The 26,622-nt window shown below is 42.4% G+C and overlaps 1 protein-coding gene across 1 annotated transcript in view; it reads right to left on the minus strand.

The window, feature by feature from the left end:
- The window catches only part of LOC147733211 (mucin-5B-like), a 1,334,855-nt gene that overhangs the window by 564,724 nt on the left and 743,509 nt on the right, over nucleotides 1–26,622 (minus strand). The window contains exon 15 of the mRNA XM_086956056.1: nucleotides 147–257. Within this exon, the coding sequence (XP_086812182.1) occupies nucleotides 147–257 (111 nt within the window). The remainder of the gene's footprint in view (nucleotides 1–146; nucleotides 258–26,622) is intronic.

The raw sequence follows: 26,622 nt of genomic DNA on the forward strand, positions 1-26,622 counted from the left end.
AATTCTACAAAAAGGCTTGCAAGATATCCTATTGACAATATATGGAATTTGTGGAACTCCTGATATTTCTCACCATTTCTTTTTTGGAAATCTGCAATAATGCACATAATGGTAAGACACCGGGAGCTAATGAAGAAAAGACAAACCTGCAGAATCAGTGAGACGGACACCGAGCAGATGGCCTCGCCCATCCCACAAGCAATGTTCTTTATAGTGATGCTGAAGGTGCCAGACTCAGGGTTGTTTACACAGAAGTCCTGAAATCAGAAAAAATGAATATTAGCTCCTCCCAAACTCCTAATCAGAAACTAGGGGTCAGATTTATCAATGCTTTGCATCAGTGCAATTTCACCCAAAATTATGCAGATTGTAACAAAGTGTTGATGTATTCATTATTTTCCAGCGCAAAACCTTTTTGCACTGGAAGGTTGCCGAAGCGTAGTACAAAGGCTTTTGCACTAATGTTGCGTCACTTTGTGTCATGGGGGTATGAGGGCATTTCAACGTTTCCACCCATAGCTTTTTGACGTAGTGCACTGTCAACTGTCATTTGTTGGCTGGGCTTTGTGCCCAAAAATAACGATTCCCTGAGGCATTAACTTGGAGAAATGTTTTTATTTCTTCAAGCTTTTCAAATTTGAATGTGTGGTGCATCATACAACACATAATGTTTAAAAGTATTTCATGCTGTAGTTGGGTGCATAGTACATGTACCCTTGCATTACAAAACCTATGCTTGACATCACACACACCCATTTGCACAATGGGTTAATGGTGTGACCATGGTGCCAGGCAGCCCAAAATAGCACACGAACAGAGGAAGAGAGCAGCAACACCATATTCATGAAGACATGGATCTGATCTCCTTCTAGTGCAACTCAGCGCAACAGCTTTGTTTGCTGCACTGAGTTTCGCTACATGTAAGTAAATCTCCCACTGAGTCACATGTACAATTCCGACGATGCCCTTGGGACCTTCTTTGCATGAATTTACTATATCCCTGCCCGTTACGTAGTGATGATTTCAACCAATGATCCATTTTTGTCAAATTTGGTTTATCCCAGATTTTGAAAACCTACCAGCTCTAAAGTGCCAACATGACCTCCATGGACTTCATTTAGGGGTCTCCAGGGGGTCGCTGCTGTGACCCCTGGCCTGCCCCTCTTGACCACTGGCACTGTGTGTCTGACCCCTCTGTCAGCAGTGGCAAAATCAGTGGCAGGAACATAAATAGCTTGCCATTATTAATGTAGGTTTGGACTTCACTCACCTCGTTTTTTGTCAATTTTTATTATACTAAGAGTGAATAATATTACATTATTCGCTATTAGGTCAATAAAGAATGGAGTACAAGTAGCTGGAATCTGACTTTCCCTGGCACCTGTGGTAAGTAAAACATGTTCTATAAATGCATGTATGTTTTGTGTGTGTTTGCAGTTTTGACTTTGTTTACGTCAGAGTGTGTGTGTGAGTGTGTGTGCATGTGTGGGCAGATTATGTGTTTATGTGTGTGTGTGTGTGTATGTGTGAATATGTGTGTATGTATAAGCATATGTATGTGTGAGTGAAAGTGAAAGTGAATGTCAAGGGGGATGTGAAGTCCCTTTTTCTACCCCTGGAATGTTGATGAATTGAGGTCCATACCGTCCATGCTGACCTCTCTCCCTGGTTATAGATCAAATGATTAATTCACTGAGCTTACTCGTTAAATCAACAAGGTCTACTGCATTTTATTGATGAATCAATTCACTGATGCTCTAGCTTATGTCCAAAAGCTGTGCTAAGGCTTTAAATTCTCAGAAAAACATAAACAAACATTTAAAAATAAACCCAATTTATCTGGCAATAACGTTAAAGTTAATAAAAAATTACAATAAGGTTATACACACTAGAACTGGTGCCACAGATGTATCTACCTTACACGCTTTGTTATTTGCATTGGAAACTATAACTTCGATGTTATGCAGCAGGCACTCAACCACCCAATCTATTTAATTGCGATTGAAGCTTCAAAACCCCAGTAAACATCCTTTTTGTGGCATGCACTCGACTTTCCCAGATTTGCTCAAGCTCTTTTTTATCCATTACTCATAAACATTAATGCATTGACAGACTTGAAGGGCTTCAAGAATGTCATTTAATTTTCTGATCATTGTCCTCTATCCTGTAGCTCTCCTAAACCAACCCTACTATGTACCTCTTCATATCTTTACTATTTTCCACTCGACCAAGAGTATATTACTCAGTTTCCTATGGATGCCAAGTTGCCAGTCTGTATGACAGTCTTTCACCTGAATCCTCTAATTATGTCTGCCCCAAAAGCAAGCAACCACTGCCATCAAGGGAGAAGGACATGGGGTGGGAGAATTGTGCTATAGGCCCCACTGTTTCGAGGACCCCTGTGCTTCTTCAGCAGAGATCATTTAGAGAGTTTAAATTAAAAGCAAGTGTTTCATCTTCATTAATAATAAATTAGTGTTTTTGGCCATGCAACTAGATGGTGCAAGGCATCATTGTTTCGCTATCCCTTCAGTACATTATTTTAAACACTTAAAAACAAGTATCAACTGGCGAAAAAAGGAAGAAACTGCCAGAGGGACCTGGATTAGATTTTTGACCCAGGCCTCGCAAAAAAACTGTGAGTAGCATGCCAGCATCTTCGACTGTACGGCCATTCGTGTACTATATAAAAAAAGAGCTAACCCAATTACCCTGGGAGCCTGGTACCAGTATGCCTAAGATCCAACAGTGGTGTGTTCAGAGATAGTGGAAGAAAAACTTATCATACAGCATAAAAGTAAAATGTACTCGTAATATCTACAAGGTAAGGTATAATGTGTCATGTAAATTTGTAAAAGCATGACGTTAACTCAATTACCTTTCACCTGAAGTCGATATACTAAACATAGAAAACTCACTTAAAATAATAATTATTTTTTCATGCACACAAAAAAGTATTCTGTTTAATGCAGCAGACATTAATTGAAATACGAGAGGCTCTAGTAATATAAAAATTGCAAGACACGGTGATAATGTGAATCAAGCATGCATTAAATAGTGAAGTATAGCTGAAGCGTATCTAACAACAATTGTTGTCTCAGTAATTTTCAGGACATATTAAGGACTCCACCGCACAGTACTGTAGAACACAGGGGCTGCAAAGCAATGTTGTCTCTCTGAGTGCTTTAGTCAAATAGGAATTTAGGGAATCCAAGGTGGCAATAGAGTCGACGATTGAACACCCACATGTGTTTTTACAAGGGCTCATCATCAGGATGCAGTCAATGACAGTTTCAGAGTAGCAACTCCCTTTAGAGCAAAGGCACAGACATGAGTAAATGTGCCGAAATGCAAATGAAAAATACAAAAGTGCTTAGATGTGAAGAGGATTGCTAAATTATGGGGGCAAGCATGTTGAAGTGTAACTCTAATTGGGAAAACAGAGGACAAGTAAGTAGTTCAATAGTGAAGTGCTATGGAGCAAAAGTCACACGAAGAACAATGGAAAATTTTACAACATACCTGTTGTGTAATTCTGATAAGGTGTGGAAGCTCGCTGAAGCGAATCGATATGAAGTCAAGCTTTCAATGAGGGAGATAATAAAGAGGAATCATTGGTGTTGACATAACCCAGAGGCCCCCTCAAAAAGCAACGGTGTTATGCAAATAGATCAATATCTAAAAATTAATTAGACCTGGCTAGATTAGGTGCAACTAGAATTTAAAAATAAACCAGGAAATAGGTTGAGTGTTTTTTAAAAGTATACCGGAGATGTGCAAAGGCGGTGCCGTTCCATTACTGTCACTGTGCAATCCAAGTCGTGCTGTAGTGTAGTTCCTATATTCCCAATAGCCTCTGCGCATTGGAATAATATATACTGTAGTTTAGACGTAGGACTGAGGTGGACTAGGTCTCTACCGAATAAATTAAACTTAATAGTGAGTGCCAGCTAGCTCAGAGGTCACTAGAAACTTTATCGAATAAACAAGGAGGGATTAGTTTCTGACAACCGCATAAACATGACATCTTTGTTTCCCAAGTATTAGAAATCAATCTCTAGAGTCGCAGAAACAATAGATAGCTATTTTACTCAGTCAATGGTGCATGCTTCTTTTCACCAGAGGTGCTGAGAAAATAGAGAGACGGCCGTTTTCAATAAAAGTATTTATTGGACAGTCTTCTTTCTCAAGCATAAGAAATGTACTGCTACAATCGTAATAATTGTCATAAAGTATAATGCAAGTCAAGTCAAGTCAGGATATTTATATTGCGCACATATCACATCCAACGGAGTCTCATGGCGCATGCAGACGGTTCTGACAAAAGGTGAGCAGCTGAATTTAGCTCAAAAGCCAGGTTTTAAGCTTCTTTCGGAAACTGGTGTGTTCAGAGATTGTGCGAAGGCTCAAAGGAATATTATTCCAAAGGGATGGGGCCAAAAAAGAGAAAGGGCGGCCTCCATTCCTGGTAGTTTGGATTCTCAACAGAGTGAGCAGTGACTCCATGCTCAATCTCAGCTGCCTCCTTGGTACATACCATGTGAGCTTTTGGTTCCAATATTTTGGGCCCCTTCCATACATTTGTTTATGTACCATAAATGATCTGTGTTTTTACAGGCAGCCAATGTAAGATTTTTAAACATGGCGCGAAGTTAGACCCTCGGGGAAGATCTAAAACCAGTCACGCCGGCGTGTTCTGTAGAACCTGCAGCTTCCGGAGGTGGCATTCGTTTGTGGCCAGAAGTAGCGAATTGCCATAGTCTAACCTGTTTATAATCAGACCTTGTACCAAGGGCTTGCGGGCTTCAGCTGGTATCCACTTGAAAATCCTGCGTGAACTATTTGGGGTTCTAAAGCATGTACCCACAATATGGTTTACCTGGGTTTTCATGGATAACTTATTGTCCATGTGCAGACCCAGATTGCAGACCGATTCCTTAGGGGCAGGACTCTCACCCAGCTGAGAAGGCCACCAGTCCTGGGTCCAATGTTCGGTAGCCTTGCCAAACAGCATGACCTCTGACTTGCTGCTGTTCAGCTGCAAGTGATTACGGCCCATCCAGTTTCTTACCTCTATCAGGCAGTTCTTGGGTCCTTTGGTCTCGCAAATGTCAGGGCCAAGAGTGACCAGGATTTGAGCATCGTTGGCGTAAGATAAAACATCAAAGCCGAACGCTCTGATTACTTTGGCCAGGGGGGCCATATAAACATTAAAAAGCGTGGGGCTCAATATAGAGCCCTGCGGTACAACCCTTGTGACTGGCTGCGTACTCACCAAGGTCTTGCCTATTTGAACTGTGGTCGTCCGGTTGGATAGGTAGCTGTTAAACCATTCCAATACCTGCCCTCTGACACCGATCTCCCTAAGCCTCTGCATCAGGATACAATGGGAGATGGTGTCAAAGGCTGCAGACAGGTCCAAAAGGACAAGAATGGAAGATTGACGTTTGTCCAGAGCATGCCTAACGTTATCTGCGACCTCAACCAGTGCTGTCTCGGAAGCCTGATTGTGAATGCATATAATACGAACAGTATTATAAAGTAGTATTGTAGGAGCATGATATAGTTTCTAAGCCATAAAAGTAAGTGCATAAAATGCATAAAATACATACAGTAATAAATAATGACTAAAAGTACCCAACTGGTGCTTCTAAAATACGCCTACCCCGGTGTACCTAACCTAAGTCTAGTACAAGGGAAGAAGTAAGTGAGGAGTAGCTTAAGTTTAGTAGTTCTCTGCCAGGAATCCATTCCAAGAATTGTCTAAGAGGTCTAATCAGCTCCGTACCTTGGTTTTAGAATGAAGGAGGTCTTGTATCTCTCTCTCAGGACTCGATTTCCCAGATACCCGCAAGGGTAGCCCGGAAACACTGGAGCTGGATTTCTCAGCAGGAGAAAAAACAGAGTTTCTCAGTGCGTCAGCTGGAGGGTCGGCTTCATTCGGTACTTGCTGCTGCAGGGCGTCGGGCAAGTAGATAGTCGATCTGCTCCAAACCACTATGTGTTTGTCTGGGCAAACCTAAGCATATTTATACTTTGAAGGTGCCGAGTTTGATGCATGATTGGACCTAATAACGTCACTCAAAGGCTAGATCTTTTAAAACTCAAGGATTTCTTGGAGAACTCAATATTCAAGCAAGGGGAATCCCTAGCCGCTGGAGGCGGGTTTTTCCAAGAAATCTTTGTTGATTCTCAGAACTTAGTGGAAGTAGCCATGCCGTATTTGGGCTATAAGGCTTAGGCCAAATATGATAGTGATTTCTATGCCTATATAAGGATATGATAAAGTATACCAATATAAGGGCATAAATCGGAAACATTTACACCAGGGTCCTAGATTCATTTACAACACCCACTCCACGATCTTAAGTTCAATAAAGCTAAACGTATTAGCACTGAACATATATAAAGCTAGTGTTTACAATCCCACCCCAAAATACATAACATACACTTGAAATGGTTGTACTAAAGAAAAAATATTGAGCATTTCTACAGTACGCATTTTAAGGAAGTAGTGTCATTCTAAGCATAGAGTATCTAAATATGCCAACCAAATGAATCATGAAATTACGTTTATGAAAATGGCTCTTAAATACAGAAAAAAAGGTCGAGACCATTTCATAACATAACATATCATGTCAATTGTTATATGAGGACAAGGCCAAATATCTTCTCTGGGCAGTGTTCAAAAAGGAAAATAATTTCTTGTTCTCTCAGAATAGTTCTATTTTAAGCAGATTAGTCTGTGCCAAAAAGGTCAAATGTTTTTGAAAGAAAAATTCAATTGGTTGTGAAAAAATAGAGTTCCAAAGTTAGAAATCTTTGTTTTGAAAAAGTGAAGGCCGAATATCAGAGTGCAGGTGACGCTGTGTGCATGAATCAAAAGTTATTCTCGATATCAGGAGAAAATATCAGATCATTTAGGCTGGCAAAGAAATCGTCTACCACAGTAAGTGAAATTGGAACTACTTGATCAAGCAAATCATATGTGCATAGATGAGAAGCATTGCCGTCAGTGCTGGTTGCCGCGTTAGCAATTGTCATATCAGACGGTGCCTGTGTGCCTGTTGATCCTCGTATCTCACCCACAGTTAGACTTACTGGTGAGACCTCAATGAATGCCGTTGGGGACCACACGATGTATGAGTCATTACTGGACAAGGCGTCGACATCCGATGGCAGGACTGATGGAAGTGTAAGACAGATGTCCAACACGCATTCCTCTCCGCAAAGCAGGTGTCATAGAACAGGTAAGATGCAATCTTGCCAGATTGGTCTGAATGTAAGAAACCAGGTCAAGTTCAGATCTCCTAAACGAGCCAAGCCAAGAATCTGTGTAATTCTCTCACGATAACTCATGGCAAGGAGGGTCCCTTCCATGGTGGTCTGGGTATCGTCGGTTACCGGACTTGCCATATCGGAGCAGAAGGAATAAAAATAGAATTCCTGCGACGAGTCCCAAGATGAGAGGCAGGCCGCCGAACACAGAGTGCACAAAATTTGGAAAAATGCAGAGGACTGCTTCAAATGGTGTTAACAGTCCCGAAAAAATCATCTTAAGTACATGTGCGATGCCACTGGTATCAGAAATATTTAAGATTTGACTTAACATTTTTGCGAAATGTACTGGGCAGTTTGTTGATAATAATGCATGTATCTCTGCAGATGTCCTCACAACTTACAGATCATATGTTTCTTTAGACAAGGTCATTTGAAGCCATTCTGAACCCAGTTCTGCAAGTATTCATTGTAAGATTGTATGCAGTAATATGAATCACACACTATGAGTGTGGGGAATTCGCAATCGGTTTTTTCAAGCGCCACCTTGAAAGCCTCTAGTTCAGCTTGCTGAGCTGTACGGTCTCCGAGTGATTGAGTTTTTGTGACTATAGGTCTAAATTTGCCTTCGCTCCAGCGACCTTTAACAATCGCGCACGTAGCACTATAGGTTTGTTTACCCCCAATTGCGGGCTGTGCTGATCCATCTGTATATATTATACAGCCGTAATGTTCTAGAGGCAGAATCTCGGTCGGCAGAGGACATTCATGTTCATATTGGAGAAATTCTTGTGTTTTCAAGTATGGTTCAAACACGTATTCAACGTCTGTTGCAGCAAGAGAGTTAACCCATTGTAGCCATCTTGGATGTAAAGTGTTTGCATTTGGAATGCTTGCTTTTGTCACTGCCTCTAAGGCAGGTACAGGTGTAACGATCATTATGCGTTTACCCTGTGCAAGGGCTCTCTCCTTTGCGACTGCAGTTTGAACCACTGTCAGAATTTTCTCAGTAGAAGTGAATTTTATTTCTGCTTGTGTGTACAAGTGTGATTTGTATGCTATTGGTACTGTTTCTCCTTCATTAAAAGTCAGGTGCGTGAATCCGCATCTCCCTGGGATGATTCGGATCACAAGGTTGCACACGTTTTTGCCTGTCTGTAATTCTTTTTTTGCTAACATGTCTGTCTGGACTGAACGCAGAATTTCTGTGTGTGTTTGAGTCCAATTAGTTGGTTTGAAATCAGGTTTGATTAATTTGTAGAGAGGTTTAACCCTTTCTGCGTAATTCAGGACATAAGTTCTTCCAAAATTCAAGAAACCTAGAATTGACTGTAAGTTTTTCAGCGTCTTTGGAGGTTGTAGCAGCGCACATTTCTCTAGAAAGTTAGCTGCCAGACTTTTGCCTTCACTTGACAACTCGTAGCCTAGAAATAGGACATTGAGGTGGGCAATTCGTGATCTCTTAAAATTTGAATTTATACCCTTCAGATGCGAACCCAAGTGTTATGGTGTTCACTCTTTTCAAGTGTACGTCCAAGTCGTCGTCTGTAAGATAAATGTCATCGACATAGGATAATCCCTCATCATCGTACGTTTGTAGTAACCCTGTTACCCTGGCTGAAAATAACCCTGGACTATTCTTGAATCCCTGGGGGAGACAGCTAAATTGCCGCTGTGTCCCCATAATTGAGAAAGTGGTCAAATGTCTGCTTTCAGGTGCAATGTTTTTACAGAAAAACCCATTTGAAATATCTAATGTGGGTTTATATTTTTTGCGCACGATGTTATTCATCAATGCTGCACTCTGTGCATTTTGTACTGCAAAAGTTTTGCAACAGGAGTTTAAATGTCTGTAATCCAAAACTAGATGATATGAATTGTCTGGTTTGGAGACAGGAAACAAAGGATTGTTCATTGACGAGGTGCATGTTTCAATCACCCCTTGGTATTCAAGTTTATTTAAAATCTCCCTGACTTGTTTTTTAGCTTCTTGCTTAACTGGATACTGTCGCTGTGCAGTAGGTTGATTTTTTAACTGGATTTTATGGTGAGGAGAGTCCTCATCCCATCCTACGTGATTTTTATATAATGCTGGAGCCTGGGCCACAGCCCATTTTCTGGCATATGTGTATTTTTTATGAATTGAAATGTGATTTGAGAAGGCTGGCATAATTATCTCTTCGCCATGTGGTCACTCCCTGAAAAATTCAGGCGGCCAGTCTTGTTTAGCTAGAAGAATGTCATAGCCCATAGAGAGCTTCTCCCAAAAGAGTGCTCTTATTTTCCTAGTTATGTCCGCCTCCATCCGGAGTGTTATTCCATATAACTTGTGGGGTATACTAACCCTGATGTCCGCAGTTTCAGCTTGAATGGATTCATTCAAGTCCACTGTCTCCAGATGATCCTTCAGGATCCTGCGACCTCTGCTGCGCTATCTAGCATGGTCTGAGCCCACTCACCGTTCTTGAGTTGTGTCCTCAAGAACCTCGGCTGGTCTGCTCATTATGCTTGCTACCTTCTTTTTGGTGAATTGAGCTTTTTTGCTTTGGTGAACGGGTTCTTTGTCTCTGGACTTGACGAGTTCCTCTTTCTGTTCTGACCGTTCTCTTCTTTCCGATTTCTGCAAGGAAGTCTGAAAAGATCGAGAGGGACGTGTATCATTATCTTGATATCTGTCAGGTTTTTTGAAATGATCCCTATTCCTAAGGTTATACCTTTTTTCAGAGGGCTCCCGTTGGGGAGACCTAACTCCCCGTTGGGGAGATCTTCCTCTGGATTGAGAACGTTTCTCTTTAGGAAGTGTCTGTTTAGTATTTTCCCACTTCTTTTTAGTAGTAGTGAGATTATTTTTAATAAATACTTTTTCAGGATTTTCTGTTAATTCTGGTTTTACTGGTTTCCCACCCAAACTATCTCTTCCTAATTCTTCATACGACTTTTCAAGAATTCTAGCAAGCTCATATGGTCGGTCTGTTATATCTGTATCTTTTAACTTTTGGTGGATTGCCACGGATGCTGCTTCACCTCTAATGTTAGCTAATAATATAGCCGAGACCTGTTTGAAATCTTTTAGTAATTTCATACCAGGATTTAAGGCTGGTTCTGGACATTATTCATTCTGAATTAGGCTCAGAACGTCTGGTATTACCGCCTTGGACGGTACACCATGTGTTTTTGTGTGGATTGAAGCAAAGACTGTACCCCAAGTGTCACAGTCCTCCACATGTGGTGCTATCCCAATTGGTAAACAAATTGTCAGAATTCTGTATTTCTCATGAGGTGTACTATCAGGGAATACTGCCTCTATTTGAGTAATTTTTTGAGCTAACCAGAACGGAATGTGTTCCCTCTTTGCGGGTAATTTACCAATGACTGATTGTATAGTCTGTGGTGTAATTTTGTTTGTGTTCCCCTGGTGAGGGGTGTGCTGTGGAATCCTTACAGCTGGTTGGACTGTTAAAGTCTGCATGACATATTGAACCAATTGTCTATGTATTTTAATTAACTGTTTCAGCTGAGCTAACAGTTCTAGACCTGTCATTCCATTAATGTCAGGAGGTGGTGTGTAGCTGGCTAGTACCGCCATGTTGCTCCTGGCCTACCTACTGGACTGAGCCTGGTAATGTGATTTTGATGTTGTAGGGCGCCTTTAAACCAGAGATGATGCTCCTGGTAAGTTAATTAGGTTCCTTTACTTTGTAGTACTGGAACTCGTGTTACTGCATTTACTGCAGGAAATAGAATCCATGAATAGAATACCTCTGTCTGCCGATATTCATGTGCCTATATAACAAAGATTACTTTATCACCTCTTGATGATACCCCATTTTCTATATGTTTTATAGTTATGGATTTGTTTACATTTACCGGGATGAATATTGCATCCAAGTCATTGTGTTGCAGATTTGTCTCATCTAAGACTGCTTGAGCTGCTGCTCTAGCTCTCTCCCTTTCGTCGACACTCTCCGACACTTTGTCGACTGAAAGTTTTTGCAGAGCAAAGTTTCAAGGAAACAAAGATTAGATGCACAATATTTTGGAACACTGTATCCTTCAACGTTGAATAAACCAAAAACTAACATAGAATTTGGGACCCCCTCTGTGATTACTTTTATGACCAGGGAAAAGAGGGGACTACACTTATGAACAAATATACCAAGATTCCCCCATGGTCTAATCTTAATTTCTCGTGTGGCACAGCTCACAAAATGAAACAATTATCCTTCAAATTAGTACAGGGACGACAATATCTTTTCTTTCGTTAGATATATTTTATTTCTTTTTTTCGTTAGTGTATCAAAATTATTTAAAATGTTTTTTTCTTTTTTGGATCTTTTCTTGTGTGTACATCAATTCATGAACATAGGCAATAATCCAATCAATTTTAAAAATACAAAAATGAATGACATAATTTTTACAGTGTATCAATGTGTACCATATATTTTACAAAAAAATACGTGAAGAAACAAGTAATACCCTGTCTGACACACACTATCTCACATACACACCACTCATTCATACATATCTGCAATCTTACAAGCTCCAAAACAATTTCTAAGTTTAAGGTAACACAGATAGTAAATGTGTTATTTCCACGCCAGGTCTACGCGCGTTTCGGTGGGTTCATACCACCTTCCTCAGGACCAGCTCAGAAATAGTTTTATACTCCCCTCATCTTGTGTGTGCAGGGTACCTTAGACTAAGTGATGCCCAGCCGTTATATGGTCTTTCTCAAGTATGGGTGGTGTCTTTTTTTAGAGATACATCAGCGACACCACAAATTTTTCATAAATACATCAGTTTGGGGCTGCTCCTTATCTTTATTTGTGTGACAGATTCCAACGATTATACTGGTGAGGTTCTCCTTTCGATTGTTCTCAAGTTCGTAATGAATGTGCCACTTGGAGGCCAATTCTTTTGTCTCAATGTGAGGGAGATGCAGGATGGGGCGGTTTTATTCTTGTAGCTCTCTTTCTAATTGCCCTTTATAACTCTTGTGGGAGATATAGACTTGGGTTTTCTTGTGCTTCATATACAGTCCAGAGTGACCATCTATTCAATGCTTCACTTTCAGAGTTGTCACTGGTTACGATGATATATACGACGTAAACGGCCCTCCTGCCTGGTCTCCCCTTCTACAACCGACGCTGTTCAACCTAAGGGTGGGCGTAAAATCCGTTTCGCGGGCGAATTTGCAGATTTTCCGCGATTTTGCGATCCGCGAATCTAGCAAAATCGCGGTAAAATCCGCGAATCAGCGGGGACACATTTTCAGCCAAGCAAGGGTTACAGCAGCAGGTGCAAAAGTTGAACCTAATATCTTTGTAACCTTTTACAAAAGGGTTACAAACAAATTAACTTCAACTTGGACACCTGCTGCTAATTGCTTCCTGGCGCCTCGTTGCCTACTTGCAACTATTCTCTGACCCTGCTCTGACCCTTGAAGCAGGGTCAGAGAATAGTTACAAGTAGGCAACGAGGCACCTGTCCAAGGAATTAAACCTCATCAGAAAGCACTTACAGATATAAAAAAAACAGGAAGAAGGGAGAGGATGGCAAATACACCCATTTTGAGTTGTCAGGAGGGGTTAAATTAAAGAGACCTTTACAGCACAATTTTCATATGCATTTTGCTAAAAATAAAAAGCTGTATGTTCTGTAGGGGCAACTCAGGAATCTGGCCCTTCAGAGATCTGGCCTCTCTTTCTTTCTCTCGCTCTCTCTCCCTCTCTCTTTCCCTCTCTTCTCTATCTATCTATCTATCTATCTATCTATCTATCTATCTATCTATCTATCTATCTATCTATCTATCTATCTATCTATCCATCTCTCCCTCCCTCTCCCATAAACGACTGCATGGGTAACTTTGCTATGCAAGCGGCTCGCGAAGACGCAAAAAGCCCCACGAACACGCAAAAAAGCCTGCGAACACGAAATAACCCCCCGAACACGCAAAAAAACAAAAATCCGCGAATTCGCACAAATTCACGAATTTTGCGGAACGCAAATTTGCAAATCCGCAAATTTGCAGATCGCGAATTCGCAAAATTTGCCCATGCTTAGTTCAACCAAAAACTAATACATAGGATTTTTGTCCTACTCAGTTTTGGCGGATTTTAACCTTTAAGTCACTATGAAGGGGCACTGAGTCGGTGCCCCAAACCATGGCACTGTCGCTAGTGCTAATGCATCCTTTTAACTTTTTATCTTCCATTTAAATCCTTTTGTATTTCATTATTTCTTTACTTCAACCAACAGTTATCAAGATTCATCCACGGGCAAGGAAATGCCAATTTACTTAGATTTCTCATATCCTTGATGGGCCATCCGAGCCTCTTCATTCAAAAATACGTACTGGAGGCGTGTTTCATCATAAGCAGTTTAATAAAAACCCAATGCATTTCGGGCCTCCAGGGGCCCTTCGTCAGGGGTAACTGTGAAATTAATTAAACACTAATTAACATACATTTCGCTACTTCATAGACTAAACATTTATCACATTATCACGGTTAACTTTGTAAAAAGCAACTAACATGTAATTCATGGGCGTTATATAACCTTTCTAAAAAATATACATTTACCCTCATATCATTTTCCTGGTGTATTTTAATAGTCATTACATGCAATAATATGGTCGCCTGTAAGCTAAAGTGTTCTCATAGTATAACTTCCATATATTCCCACCTCTCTTCCCCTTGATTACTTTACCAATCTTCAAGCATTGCTGCTACTCTGTTATTAAGGTAAATAACCTCACAAGTGAAACCCCCGTGTTTAACAAAACTCGCGCATCCCGCTTTTTTCCTTTCATATCCCTGATTTACACAGTTGGTGTCATTTGTTCGTTCTTACTATTTTATGCTTAACAGTCTTCTCCTACTGGTTGCCATGCCTAGATATAAAGTTTGGCGCAACATTTTTAACAAAACGGCTACAGACCCGTAAATCATTCCCTCCCTCCGCTGCTATCCACACTTTCCCAAGTCACATACCTGCTTCAAAGCAATCGTCTCATTGACCCGACCGTAGTAAGACTAACCCCTAATGCACTGTGTGCCTTGCTTTTAAACACCTCCTCTAACCCTCCCACCTCAGACTTCCCATTAACGTGACCTAATTTACAGGTGTGAAACTACAAAGAACCAGAAATAACCCTCGGACTACAACTCCCACGTTGCTTCATAAACTACCATGCTCCTCCTGTAAACACAACATAGTGAATGTGCTTTAAACAAACATCCTCGTGCGTTCATGTATAAAACAATATTTAGTCAATTCAAAGCGCTTGTGCAAGAAACATTGTCATCGTATGTTAAACAGTCCAATTTCAAATAGCTTCTGACGCTTCTAAAAATAAACATGCCGAATGAACAGATGTTACTCCTTGCTCGTGGTTTAAAAAAATTCGCTCTTTTATGAACTCATTTTCTCCAATTTTTTGCGGGTGCTAGCCCCATGGAGCCGATTCATTGAAACAACATTAGGGGGTGGGCTGCACACCATATTTCATCAAATTCGTCCTCTATGTCCATTATATCATGAAGCGTGCTCAATGGAGATTTTAACCTTTGACACACTCCAGACGTCTATTGGAGTATTTTACGGGAAAAAGGGGTTCGTGTGAAAAGCACGGCTGAATTACTCTAGTATCTAGCGTTAAATTATCACCTTACCAAACGTTGGGCGCCATGTAATGTAGTTCCTTTATTCCCAATAGGCTCTACACATTGGAATAATATATACTGTAGTTTAGATGTAGGACTGAGGTCGACTAGGTCTCTATGGAATATATCAAACTTAATAGTGAGTGCCAGCTAGCCCGGAGGTCACTAGAAACCTTCTCGAATAAACAAGAAGGGATTAGTTTCTGACAACCGCATAAACATGACAACTTTGTTTCCCAAGAATAAGAAATCAATCTCTAGAGTCGCAGAAACAATAGATAGCTATTTTACTCAGTCAATCGTGCATGCTTCGTTCCACCAGAGGTGCTGAGAAAATAGAGAGGGCGTTTTCAATAAAAGTATTTATTAAACAGTCTTCTTTCTCAAGCATAAGAAATGTACTGCTACAATCATAATACTTGTCATAAAGTGCAATGCATATAATACGAACAGTATTATAAAGTAGTACTGTAAGAGCATGATATGGTTTCTAAGCCATAAAAGTGCATAAAATGTATAAATACATACAGTAATAAATAATGACTAAAAGTACTTAACTGGTGCTTCTAAAATACGCCTACCCCGGTGTACCTAACCTAAGTATGGTACAAGGGAAGAAGTAAGTGAGGAGTAGCTTAAGTTTAGTAGCTCTCTGCCAGAAATCTATTCCAAGAATTCTCTAAGAGGTCTAATCAGCTCCGTACCTGGCAGGAAAAGGACTTTGTTCATGGCTCGTGCCCTTGCTTTAGCATAAATTCCTACCTGTAAGTATATCCCACCTACGGGCAACTCTTTCTTCTTTTTGAAAGCGGCCAACCCGGTCGCGGGACTGCACTACAGCGAAAAAATTGCGGGTCCACAGCTACCTTATTTGGGCAGCTAACTGTAGAACAGGAGGTGCCCTTTATTTGCGGGGTGCTTGTGGGAACATCGGCAATCCTTCTAATAACTTTTTCTTAATGGGAGTGGTGGCGGCTAAACCACCAGTCCCAGAAAGCATTGCTTCAGGTGGTACACCTGAGTATAATTATTGTGGGGATTTACTGGTGCTTGCCGCTTGCCGTCATGTCACATGGCCTGCTACTGAAGAGGACGCTGGCCCAAAACGTGTCTGGCAGGAAAAGGACTTTGTTCACGGCTCGTGCCCTTGCTTTGGCATAAATTCCTACCTGTAAGTGCATCCCACCTAGGGGAAACCCTTTCTTCTTATATATATATATATATATATATATATATATATATATATATATATATATATATATATATATATATATATATATATATATATATATATATATATATTTATTAATATATTAACATAGCTCCCGATGTTAACTGGAGAGGATTTAATGAAGTCAAATCACCTTAGAGTTTTCAAATATGAGTGCCACGTGAATCTTAAAAGAGTTTCTTTAAGTATACACTTAAAGTACATTTCTTCTTAATAATAATTAAAAATGTGTGTGTGTATATATATATTATATATATATATATATATATATATATATATATATATATATATATATATATATATATATATATATATATATATATATATATATATATATATTACCAACTAGTGGTCGCCAGTAGGTAGTTATAGTTAGGACCTATTTTCGATAGGAAATCGGCAACATTCTATTTGTAATAACTTTGGCGCCGGTTGATGAATCTTTGCTAAATTTTCAAAACTAATGGGCAGCTATGGTCGGCTACTATCCTGAAAGTCTTGGGATGATGCATGTAGCAGGGGCTGAGAAAAAAGGGGGGTCCCAAAACATGTTTTCCCCATGCAATTTTCCATAGGGATTTTCAGCCGCCACTAGAGCCCGAACTGTTGAACGGAATTACACCAATCAGTTCAGACTCATGCCTTTTGCTTAAATAGTGTAAATCCCTTCAGTAGTTCCTGAGAAAATCACATTTAAAAGTACATATATATCTATTGCCGCGCAGGATCTGCGCATCCTGAGCGCACCCTGCTGTGCATGAGCTGTATTCTAATTAGCTGTCAATACTCCAAATCCGGAAGTGTTGGCAGCCTTCTTGTGCCTTGGTAGAACCGAGGCACAAAAAACCTATAAAACAAACGCAGAAAACACGAAAAGGGGGCAGGGATGAAACACCCAGACCCCATCGGCCTGTTCAGGGGGTCCCACAAGGACCCCCAAGGCCTTAATTTTTTTTTTTAAAGCAGCAAAATCTGCGCAGGATGCGCTGATCCTGCGAATAAAAAAAAAACGAAGCGTGGGCTCCCGCTCTTCAATGCTAATTAGCCCCCGGGGGCCAAATCCTGGGGGCATTATACAAAATGAGTGTGGGAGGGCCCATATGTCCCCCACACTGCCCCAGGGACTGCCACGCCCCAGGGCAAAGTTTGAATAATTGTGTGGGGCACACAGCCCCCCCCTGCAGCCCCGAGGACCGCAACCCCATGGCTCAACTTAAATTTTGATTGCAGGAGGGCACACTGCCCCCGCAGCCCAGGGGACCACCACCCCCGGGGCTTTATTTTTAAATTATTCATACCCTGTGTGGGGGGCTCAAGCCCCCCACACGCCCCGGGGTCTGCCACCTCCCCGTGGCAAAGTTCGAATAATTGAGAGGGGCACACTGCACCTGCACAGCCCAAGGGACCGCCAGCTCCCGGGGCCTAATAGTTTACTGATGAGGGTCTCTAAGGCCCACAAGTCCCAGGGACCACCACCCCCCTAGAGCTTTGCAGATGGTAGGAGGGGGGCCGCGCGGCCCCCCTCCTGGAGCCATTTATGGCCCTGGGGACCATCACCCCCAGCGCTGGCTTCTACAGTGTCCCGGGGGTCTTACCCCCGGGACACAGCAGTTTGCTATGGCAGGGAGGGAGACTCTCAGTTCCCACCCTGCCATAGCAAACTGGTTTGCTATTTGGAAGAGAGAACAGGAAACCTGCTCTCTCTTCCAAATAGCAAAGCAGATTGCTTTTCCACAGGGGGAGCAGCATGTTAGCTGCTCCCCGTGTGGAAAAGCAATGCCGGCTCCCACAGGTTGCGGATAGCCAGCTGGGACAGTGGGGGTTTTGGGGACCCCCCATGGTCCCCAACAAAGAGGGCCAGCCTGGGGATGGGGTTCCCGGGGCTACAAGTGGTCCGGGAGTGGGGCCACGCACCCCCTCCCCAAAATATATTCAAATAATTATTTTTTTAAATGGCCTCTGAAAGGGGGGCCATGCTGCCCCCTCGCAGAATTTTTGATAAAAAAAAACAATGTGGGGCAGGCCCTGGGGGATGGATGCCCAGGGCCAAAACATTAGGTAATGAAGGGGTCACACAGCCCCCCTTTTTAAATCTAAAAAAGAAGAAAAAGACTGGCATCACGCCGGAGGCCCGCCCCCTACCAGCATCACTCTGCAAATATGCCCCCTGGCACGTTTGCAGAAGGGTAAAGAATTCCCCTTGAATACTGGGGGTCCCTGGGGGCCAACTAGCCCACCAGGAACCTCCAGTATGCGCTAGGGGGCTGCGTTGCAGAGAGGTGTTCTGAGGCCACGCCCTTTTTACACCTCTCTGCAACGCAGCCCTGTGGCGCTTACTGGAGGTAGCAGGTGGGCTAGTTGCACCCCAGGGACCCTCAGTATTCAAGAGGAGTTAATCCCCCAACTTAAAACGTGCCACAGGGCTTGTTTGCACAGTGGTGAAGGGAGGGGGCGGGGTTTAAGTTCACATTTGTGCAAACACACCCTGTAGCGCGGTTTAGCCTCATCACTGCGGCGCAAATTCTGCCGCAGTGCTGAAGATTCCAATCGCGGGCGTGGTCATGACGGCTCCCGGCCGTCATCAGCACACGCCCACCGTGACTCATGACGGCCGGGAGCTGTCATGAGCATCGAAGTGGTTAAGTTGGGGAATTAATTCCTTGTCAATCCTGAGGGTCCCTGGGGGCCAACACAATTTCAAACACAATGCAACTTTGACCTCAATGTGGATTTCTAATTAAATGCAATTAGTTACTTTATTGATTACTTTTCTAACCACAGGACTGGATCCTACATTCAGTCTTGGGACATCTCCTGTAAACAGTTGAGTAAAAGCGTTTTGGTTTCAGTAGTTATTTTCAAGGAATATTACTGTATTTTAAAAGTTGACTGACATTTTTTCGCAAAGAATCACCAAAGTTATCTTATGGGAGTAAATTCACTTAGCAGGTAAGTAGTGTTATTGTTACTTTTCCTTACTCAGTGGTGGATCCTGGATCTAGCACTGGTGCATCTCCTGTAAACAGTTGAAAGAATGTGTTTAAGTCATACAGGTGATTTTGAAGGAATTTTTGCAGTTTGTGAAAATAGACACTTCGAAACTTTTCTGGTGAAAACCAGACAATGGATTCCTAAGGAAGGAAATTCAAGTTACTAGTAAGTACGGTTAGAATTACTTTTCATGGTCAGTGCTGAGCTAAAAGATGCAGCAATGGGTTCTCTCCTGATAACAGGTGAGTAGATCGGAATTCTTTGTTCGGTTGATTTTAGATGAATATTTTAAAGTTCCAAAACTCCACACTTAGAAGAATTTCCAAGTGAAACCAGTCAATGTTAGCCTGTGGAAGGAAATTCAAGTTAGTAGTAAGTATGGTTACAATTACTTTTCAGGATCAGTACTGGACTCAAATATGCAGCACTGAGGTTTCTCCTGATAACAGGTGAGTAAATTGGAATTCGTAGTTCGGTTGATTTTAGAGGAGTATTTGTAAGTTTAAAAAATAAACAAAGAAACGTTTTCAGCAAAAAGCAAGCAATGATATCCTATTGTAGGAAGTTCAAGGTACTGGTAAGTACAGTTAGAATTACTTTTCAGGATCAGTACTGGGCTCACAGATGCAGCACTGAGGTTTCTCCTGATAACAGGTGAGTAAATCTAAATTCGTAGTTCGGCTTATTTTAGAGGAATATTTGTAAGTTTCAAAAATGAACACTTAGAAACTTCTTCAGCAAAAAGCAGACAATGATATCCTATGGAAGAAAATTCAAGTTACTGGTAAGTACTGTTAAAATTACTTTTCAGGATCAGTACTGGGCTCAAAGATGCAGCACTGAGGTCTCTCCTAAAAACAGGTTAGTAAATTAGAATTCGTAGTTTGGCTGATTTCACTTGTTCACATCAGCTCCTATGTTTAAAGTTTGGGAGTGATTCGTCATGGGGGGGCCGAGATAAAAGGGGGGTCCCAAAACATGTTTTCTCCATGTTCATTTCCATAGGAAACTTTAGACAAGGCTGCAGGTCGAATGAGTGAATGAAATTACCCCAAATTTAGCAAGGAGAAGGGTCTTGGTCTAGAAAGCATGCTTTTGTTTATTTGGTATTAATTTGTTCAGTAGTTTTGGAGAAATATTAAAATTACAAATATCGATATTTGGGAATTCTGCCATCTGGCTGAGGCGTTACAAGCACAAGCTTGCTGCTTTTTGGCTGCGAGCGGTGCAAGCAGTTGTAACTAGGAAGAGTTGGCCGCCATTTTGTGACTCCGTTGAAGAGATTTGGGAGTGGACAATACCATCATCTGTTTCCTGAGGGAACTTTATAGTGGAGCCACAGCTTCTGTTCGCTACGGTAGGGGGGGCGAATGCTCCAGACAATTCAGTGTGGGCCGTGGGGTGCGGCAAGGCTGCGTATTAGCACCTTTTTTATTCCTCCTTTACATCAATGGGCTTGAGCATCACCTGCTGCAGGAGTGCAGAGATATGCCCAGGGTGGGGAGGAGGGCAATCCCTGCACTCATGTATGCGGATGATGCTTTGCTTATGGCACGTACTCCTCAGGCTCTGCAAAAACTAGTAGTTAGTTTTGAGAATTTTATGCTGAATTAAGACTTACTAGTAAACTGTAGCAAAACTTTCACAATGAACTGTGGTCCAAAATCAGGTAAACCAATGAAACTGATGTTTTTAAACAATGTGCCACTAGATAACACCCCAACCTTTTCTTATCTGGGTATTTTATTCCATGAGTCAAGTTCTTGGACAAGCGCAATTAAGGCTAGAACCCTTTTATTTATGAAAACGATCATGGCCTTAAAGAATTTTGTTAGAAAACTGGGCAGGAAGCCGATAAAAGAAATGTTAACTATATATAAAGCAACATGCTTATCTGTGGCTATGTATGGCTCAGGCTTGTGGGGGTACGCTAATGTTGATCCAATCCAGGTGGTGGAAAACAAATTTTTGAGGGAAGTCCTTGCAGTTCCACAGTGTGCTGCCACATTTAACTGTCACGCTGAACTTGGCCAATCTTACATAACAGACATTATCAAAATTCAACCTATCCTTCTGTGGCACAGGGTATGGACCACAAATGAATGTGTTATGAATCGGGCCCTGTTACAGGACACCCTCAGTTTGGATCACGTGGACAGAGCAGAATGGCTGGGATATGTAAAGTGTTTCCTGACTGAGATTGGATGCTATTCTTACTATTCGGATCCGCCTTCAATGGATAGCATTTCTAGGAGTACACTAAAAACCCTTTGCCTGGACTATCTTGAGGATAAGAGGAAGAGAGCTGAAACTCTGAAACATTCAGTACATTCCCACCTCCTTACTCTTTGTGAGACTAACTCTGTACAGCCATATTTATCCCTGTCCATGACAAACTATGATCGCTTTCTTTTAACTCGTTTTAGATTTTGTATATTTTTTAGATTGGTGTCTTTTCCTAGCATGAACTCATGGAAGCGTATATTGCCCACTTGCTTGTGTGATGGTATGTCACATCAATCAGATATTCATATCCTTTTTTTCTGCAGATTTGATAGTGCCACTCGTAGAAAAATTATCGTCCCTTTTTTAAAAGAAATGAATTTAACCAGATGCCGCCCAGCTTTTTTAGAAGTACAGAGAATGGATACGGTTTTAACTGTAACTGTGGTTTTAAATTTTTTAAAAAGTGTTTTTAAATTACGGAAACAAATGGTAACTGAAATGGTTTAAATTTTTTCCTACCGGATAACTGTCTATTGAACTCCCTCACGGAACCCATAATTATGAGCTGTAATTACTGTAATTTGTTTTTATGTCTGTTACTTTCATGGTTATTTGTTTTTAACCGAATAAAATTCTTTGAATCTGAATCTGACTCCGTTGAAGAGAGTAAGGAGAAAAAAGGGTGAAAAGAGTAGGAAACAGCAGGATACTAGCACTGTAACCTCTGTGCCAGAGTGCAAAGCGAAGTAGTCACACCTACCAGTCTGAAAGTGCAGTGTAGCTCAGAGTGACATGGTGCTGAGGTGAGATGCTGCTACACTTGGTTATGAAACCGAGAGCCTAATTCATGAGCTCATTGCTGTAAAGTGATGTGCTCTGGTCTTTGTAGCATACCTGTGCAAGTAGTGTTAGTAGGCGTTTATACTATACAGGGAGTGGGTAGCGAACTACTGACTGCTACTATGCATTTATACTTTACTGGAAGTATTGTATTGTATTGTATATTGAATTTATATAGCGCTTAGTGGGAAGCAAAGAACTCCCGCCTACCGGTGTGAAGACTCGGGCATCAAACCAACTGTGCTCTGGTCTTTGTAGCATATGTGTGCAAGTAGTGTTAGTAGGTGTTTATACCATACAGGGAGTGAGAAGTAAACTACTGACTCCTATCATGCGTTTAAACTATTTAGCAGAAGTGGGAAGCAAAGTACTCACGCCTACCAGTGTGAAGACTCAGGGATCAAATCAAGCTGATTGCAGTAATGATGGGCTGTGGGTGCTGTAGTATAACTGTGTAAGTGGTGTTGGGATGTGTTTATACTATACAGGGAGTGCAAAGTGAACTACTCATCCCTACTGGTCTGAAGACTCAGGGATAATACTGTGAGCCCATTGCTGTAAAGTGATGTGTTCTGGACGGTGTAGCATACGTGTGGAAGTAGTGTTAGTTTGCGTTTATACAATAAAGGCAGTGGGAAGCGAATTACTCATACCTACCGGTCTCGAGAATCGTGGATAAAACCATGAGCTCATTGCTGTAAAGTCATGTGCTTTTTTTAGTGTTCCAATGTAAGACATAGTATAATATTACTTGTAATGTTAGAATGTAGGGCTGTCATGAGGGGAACCTTGGGGAGTTTGTACACGGTGCTGGAGAAGACGGTTGCCTTGCAGTCTGCTCCTGTTGGTGGCTGTTTAAGCTGTTTTGTTTTCCTTCAATAAATCTACTTATTGGATCCACTGCTGTCTGCCTCTTCAGTACATAAATTTGGCGAGGAGCGGGAGAAGATAAAAAGAAGGCAGCACTCACCAATATTTCAAGCTTGCTTGCTTTGTGCTGAAGACCTGTGTGCTTCGTGAAGCTGTTTTTATCCATCCCAGGGTCGTCGGCTCATTGAACTATGTTATCCGACCTCTGGTAGGATTCAAATTTTTATATTTTCGGCTTCCTCTGCCTTTTCAGTACACTCTGGTCACTGTAGCAGTTAGTGTAGTAGTCGCGTAAGTATTTTTAGTATATGTTTATACTAATTCTGTCGTTATTCAGTAACCAATGTATCATGGTCCTAGGGCGGACCACCTCCCAGGCGCAGGTCATACAATGCCCCAGGGTGTGCATCTTGGGACATTTATGCTTGCTATTAGAGGGCGCGTGCATGGCTTCCACCCTGTGATAGCAAATCCTTGTTTGTCTTGTTGAAGCGAGAGGAGGAAGACTTTGTATCGCTTTAATAGAGCGGAACCAGATGGTAAAAATGGAGAAAAAAATAAAGCGGGGTCTCTCCCGTTCATTTTAATGAGCCCCCTTGTGGGTAATGTTCTGGGGCCAATCTTATTATAATATTGCGGGGTCTCTGCAGGACTGGGGACCTAAATCATACATGTAAATTAGGCGCAGGAGGGCACAGATACGTTTTGCAGCCTAGGGGATCGCCACATTCCCCAGTATTGTTTACTAATAGTTTGGGGGGCTTCAAGGCCAACTGAAGCCCGGAGATCACCTTCCTCCGGTGTTTTGCTTATATATGCAGGGTGGGCCTTGCCAGTCCCTGAAGCCTCAGTGGTCCTAGGCAGTGCATTTTTGGTTCTGTAATCACATGGATATTACTCATGGTGTTATAAAGTGATACATTCATAGAACCCGTGCAGTTGTAGAATTACCCAGGCTTCATTTATGTAATCGTCTATTGGTTTATATTTGGTAAGTGCACCACAAAATTACAAATGTTTTGTCAGAAAAAGAAGATGTATACACTAACTTATTTATTGGTAAAAAAACCTTTATTAAAACAACACAAATAAATGTAAACGCAACTTTATTACAACAAACAATAGTATAGCATGAAATAAGTGGGTGGGACTACTCCGGGAGCAGCGTACAAAACCTGCAAGACAATAAAGAAACATAAGTATGTGTGTCATGTCCAAGTGAAAAAGAAAGGTAGTCAGAATGAAAGGAAGATAGTGAGAATGAGACAGAGAGGAAGTGGGTGGAAGGGAGAAGGGGAGGGGGAGGGGGAGTCAAAAGAACAGAGGAAGGAGGAGAGAGAGCGTTGGACTACTGCACCCAGCCCTCACTGTTCACCTCCCTTCACCTGTGTGTCTGGGACACTAGGGTCCGCAAGAATGAGTATTGTACAGCAAGTATTTAAAAGGAAACAGATATGAATGAGGCCAGAGATTACATTATTAACTACGGCAACATCGCTTAGCTGCACCTATGAACCCAGTCTGCTGCACCCCAGCACCTTCCCCCACACTGTGCTCAATTGCAGCTCCTATGTACTGAGGCTTCACTGCTCATCTGCCACTATCGGTGTGTCCAACGATGTCCCGGTGCAAGCTCCAAATCCAGGTTGCCTCTCAGGGTGGTACAGCAGGTCTCACATTGGGGATGGTGTTTTGATACCACGATGGAAGACGTTAAAATGTCCAGGGCATCATCATGGGTTGAGCACCCGCTCTGCCCATTTTGGCAAAACCAATTCAGTTCCTGTAAATGGAGTAAAAATTTAATGGTGGAAACGTCTGGAGGTAAATGAAGGTTTATTTGAAGCTTAATAGAGAACACCAGTTGAGTGCATCCTTCCTTCTTGAAGTACGACCTACCAAGTGTTAGTGGTAATGCATGAGAATACACAAGGTTAAATAATAATATGATATGCCAACGTTCACATACAAAGGAACCGAGCGCATGCTAGAAGCATAATGTGCACGTGTTATGCAGTGGCGCAAGCCTGTGTGCATGTACACTTAGTAATAAGCTCACTACAGTGCCCCAAAAGACAATGCCACGTGTATTTAGGGCAGCGCTGTCCGCTGGCTCAGGCCTACAGTACGTTCCCACAAGTCTTTAAAATGAGACACAGATGTGACTGAATGAGGTCAGAGATCACATCATTACTCACAGTAACATCGCTTGTTTGCACCTGCGCAACCCAGGCTGATGCACCCCAACCCTCTGCAGCACCGCGCTCAATACGTGTCTGTAGGGTATGTATGTATTGCGATTTATATAGCGCACGTATCACCCGAAGGCATCAAGGCGCTTGCCTTGGGAACCCGTCCTGGTATTCCCCTGTGAGATAACCCCAGTAGGGTATCCACAAGGTGAAAGCCAGGCATCCCGCTGCGAGGGGCTTTAGTGGAGATTAAGCAAGCTATTGCCCAGAGTCGCAGAGTGTGAACCCGTGAGTCGAGTAGGCACCAGAACGAGAATTATCGAGTCTGTGGAATTTTTGAGCCCAAGACCCGCCGAGGCGGGGAATTGAACCCTGGTCCAGGACCGATCTCAGCTTCCGGGTCTGCGGCCTCTAACACCTGAGCCACACTGCGGTACAGTCCAGCAGGTCCTTAAAATGAGACAGAGATGTGACTGAATGACGTCAGAGATCAAATCACAATGCACGGCAACATCACTTGTTCGCATCTGTGCACCCAGGTTGCTGCACCCCTCCCCTCCCACAACAGTGCCCTCAACACGTGTTTGGAGGGCAGCGTTGCCTGGTGGCTCAGGCCTACAGTACTGTCCAGCAAGTCCTTGAAATGAGACAGAGATGTCACACCTTTGCACCCAGGTTGCTGCACCCCACCCCTCCCGCAGCACTGTCCTCAACACGTGTTTGTAGGGCAGTGCTGCTCAGTTGCTCAGGCCTCCAGTACGGTCCAGCAGGTCCTTAAAATGAGACAGAGATGTGACTGAATGAGGTCAAAGATCACATCATTACACATGGCAACATCACTTGCTCACACCTGTGCACCCACACCGCTGCACCCCAACCCCTTCCCCCGCACTGTGCTCAATTGCAGCTCCTGTGCACTGAGGCTTCACTGCTCACCTGCCACTACCGGTGTGTCCAACGATGTCCCGGTGCAAGCTCCAACTCCGGGGTGCCTCTCAGGGTGGCATAGCAGGTCTCTGTTCGGGGACAGTGTATTGATATCACAATGGAAGGTGTTAGAATGCCCAGGGCATCATCACGGGGTGAGCACCTGCTTCGCCCATTTTAGCTCAGGCCTACAGTGTGGTCCAGCAAGTCCTTAAAATTAGACAGAGATGTCACTTAATGAGGTCATAGATCACATCATGATGCACGCCAACATCGCTTGTTCACACCTGCGCACTCAGGCTAATGTACCCCACCCCTCCCATAGCACTGCACTCAATTGCAGCTCTTGTGCATCCAGGCCCCACTGCTTACCTGCTGTTATTGTTGTGTGTCCAAACACGAC

Source organism: Lissotriton vulgaris, chromosome 2_1 (genome assembly GCF_964263255.1).
Source record: "Lissotriton vulgaris chromosome 2_1, aLisVul1.2, whole genome shotgun sequence".
In the NCBI taxonomy this organism is placed as follows: Eukaryota; Metazoa; Chordata; class Amphibia; order Caudata; family Salamandridae; genus Lissotriton; species Lissotriton vulgaris.